Source organism: Electrophorus electricus, chromosome 6 (genome assembly GCF_013358815.1).
Source record: "Electrophorus electricus isolate fEleEle1 chromosome 6, fEleEle1.pri, whole genome shotgun sequence".
NCBI lineage: Eukaryota > Metazoa > Chordata > Actinopteri > Gymnotiformes > Gymnotidae > Electrophorus > Electrophorus electricus.
Window position 1 is genome coordinate 13,910,799 of NC_049540.1, and position 1,885 is coordinate 13,912,683.

At 43.0% G+C, this 1,885-nt stretch overlaps 1 protein-coding gene across 1 annotated transcript in view; it reads right to left on the minus strand.

Moving 5' to 3' along the window:
• Positions 1 to 1,536, minus strand: part of tbx3a (T-box transcription factor 3a) — an 8,397-nt gene extending 6,861 nt beyond the window's left edge. Inside the window, exon 1 of the mRNA XM_035527681.1 lies at positions 540 to 1,536. Coding sequence (XP_035383574.1) covers positions 540 to 937 — 398 coding nt within the window. The 5' untranslated portion in view covers positions 938 to 1,536. The remainder of the gene's footprint in view (positions 1 to 539) is intronic.
• Positions 1,537 to 1,885: the final 349 nt, after the last annotated feature.

Consider the following 1,885-nt stretch of genomic DNA (forward strand, 5'->3'; position numbering starts at 1 on the left):
ATTTCTCGAAACAGGTTCTCGAAATATACATTTCTTCAGTCAACTCAACTTTATTTACTATTACGCCATAGTAGGCTATTAAAAAACAACAGCAAATTTGAATTGTAGGTTTAAATTACATTCTAACAAACTACGTCTATGCAGTATCTAGAGTCACAAAATATGATCAGGTTAAATTGTTGCCATCAGCAAATTCACACGAACATTTATAATAAAAGTTGAGCTACATTTCAGCGTTGTAAAGATTACATCATCTTGCTAGCTGCTCATATATAGATAATAGGTTATAATAAAGTAATTCGCAAGTTAGCCTGGGCATCTTACATTCTGATAACATCTGAATATAGATTAACTGAAACGTGTGAGTCAGCGTGAGTACAGTGTTAGTCATCCAAATCAATCAATCAATCAATGCAGTCAATAGAATGGTCTCTGTGTCTATCAATAACTCGAAACAAGATCATATGAATTCTGAAATGACTTATTGGAAGTTAAAACACAGCTTAATTAACTTTTCGCGTACAATCACTTAAGTTTACCTTCCTGATTTAGTGATAACCATTTCTGTGCCGCACTTGTGGAAGAGCTCCCAAAGTTCTTTTGCTTCGAGGTGAACTTTTGGGTCGTCCTCCACCTCCTCCTCTGGCTCAAGAGTCTTTAGAGGCCTAAGATGAGCAGCGGCAGCGGCAGTCTGATGTCCCAACGACGAGAAATGGAGGCCGGTCTCTGCAGCGCCCATGAGTTGGTCCATAATGGGCTTACCCAGCGCGCCGGGCAGGGAGAGGGAGCCATTGGACGGCAGCGCCAGGGCCGGGAAAAACGGCGGCTGGTGACCCAGCATTGCACTCATGGCAAATTCCGGACCCCGGTGAGGTAAAAACGGGTGGTATGCCATACTCGATCCTTGTATGACTGGATCTCTCATCAGGAAGCTCATTCAAGTCCAGATAGAAGATGTGTTGTGCCTTGAAAGGATCAGCTTCTATTCTAATAGTGTTGGATAATCAAATTCTTTATCCAGTTTAGATTTCTTTAACAAAATCCAAGTTGTCCTTTGCAAATGTAAGCATCCACCGCGTCTTGGATTATTTAGATTGTTTCACAAAAATGAACAGAAACAGGATACAAAATGACAAAGGCTATCCATTCAATCTTCGCTGGCTTTGATGTAAAGTTTGTTTTAAAATGCGCTGGTGTGTATATCGAGCACTTAGTCAAAGGGAAAAAATAAGATCAAAGCGATCGAGTCACTGCGATTTTATTTGCAGCGTATGTCCGTCCCTGCTGCTGTTGTTCAAAATCGACATTCTTCTGAATGTGTTTACTGCGACTTCCTTTAGATCTCAAAGAAGATGTGTTGAAATATCTCGGTGGCTCAAAATAATTCCCTTGTCTTTACTTGTTCGTGGTATACATATTCACATGCACAGACACACTTGCCCTCTCCCCCTTCCACGCGCAGACACATTTCTGTAAAGAAGTATGCGACGAGAAGAGTCCGTTGATGGTGCGGAGGTGACGAGGTCCCAGCACCAAGGTATTCCTAGTGCTTCTGAACTCCATAAGCTTCGAGCTGTATGGATGTGTTGCGTGTTACGAGAAGCTGGGCTCTGTTGATTGGCTCTTTGACGCTTTCGGACCAATTGTGTGGCTTCGTAGGCGTGGTTTTAACAGGTCGGGTGGAGGGGAAAGACTTCAGACTTATAAAAAGGTGTTTGGAAACTCTATTGCTGCCGCGAGACAGCATTGCCTCACTCAATGTTGTGTGAATATGTCAACATCATTAGGACGAGCGAGATCGGTCGGTCTGTGGGACCCAGCGAAGGAGTGCAAACCAAAGCTTTGCCTCGCCTTGTCCGTAAGAAATTACTGGCTCGTGCGAATA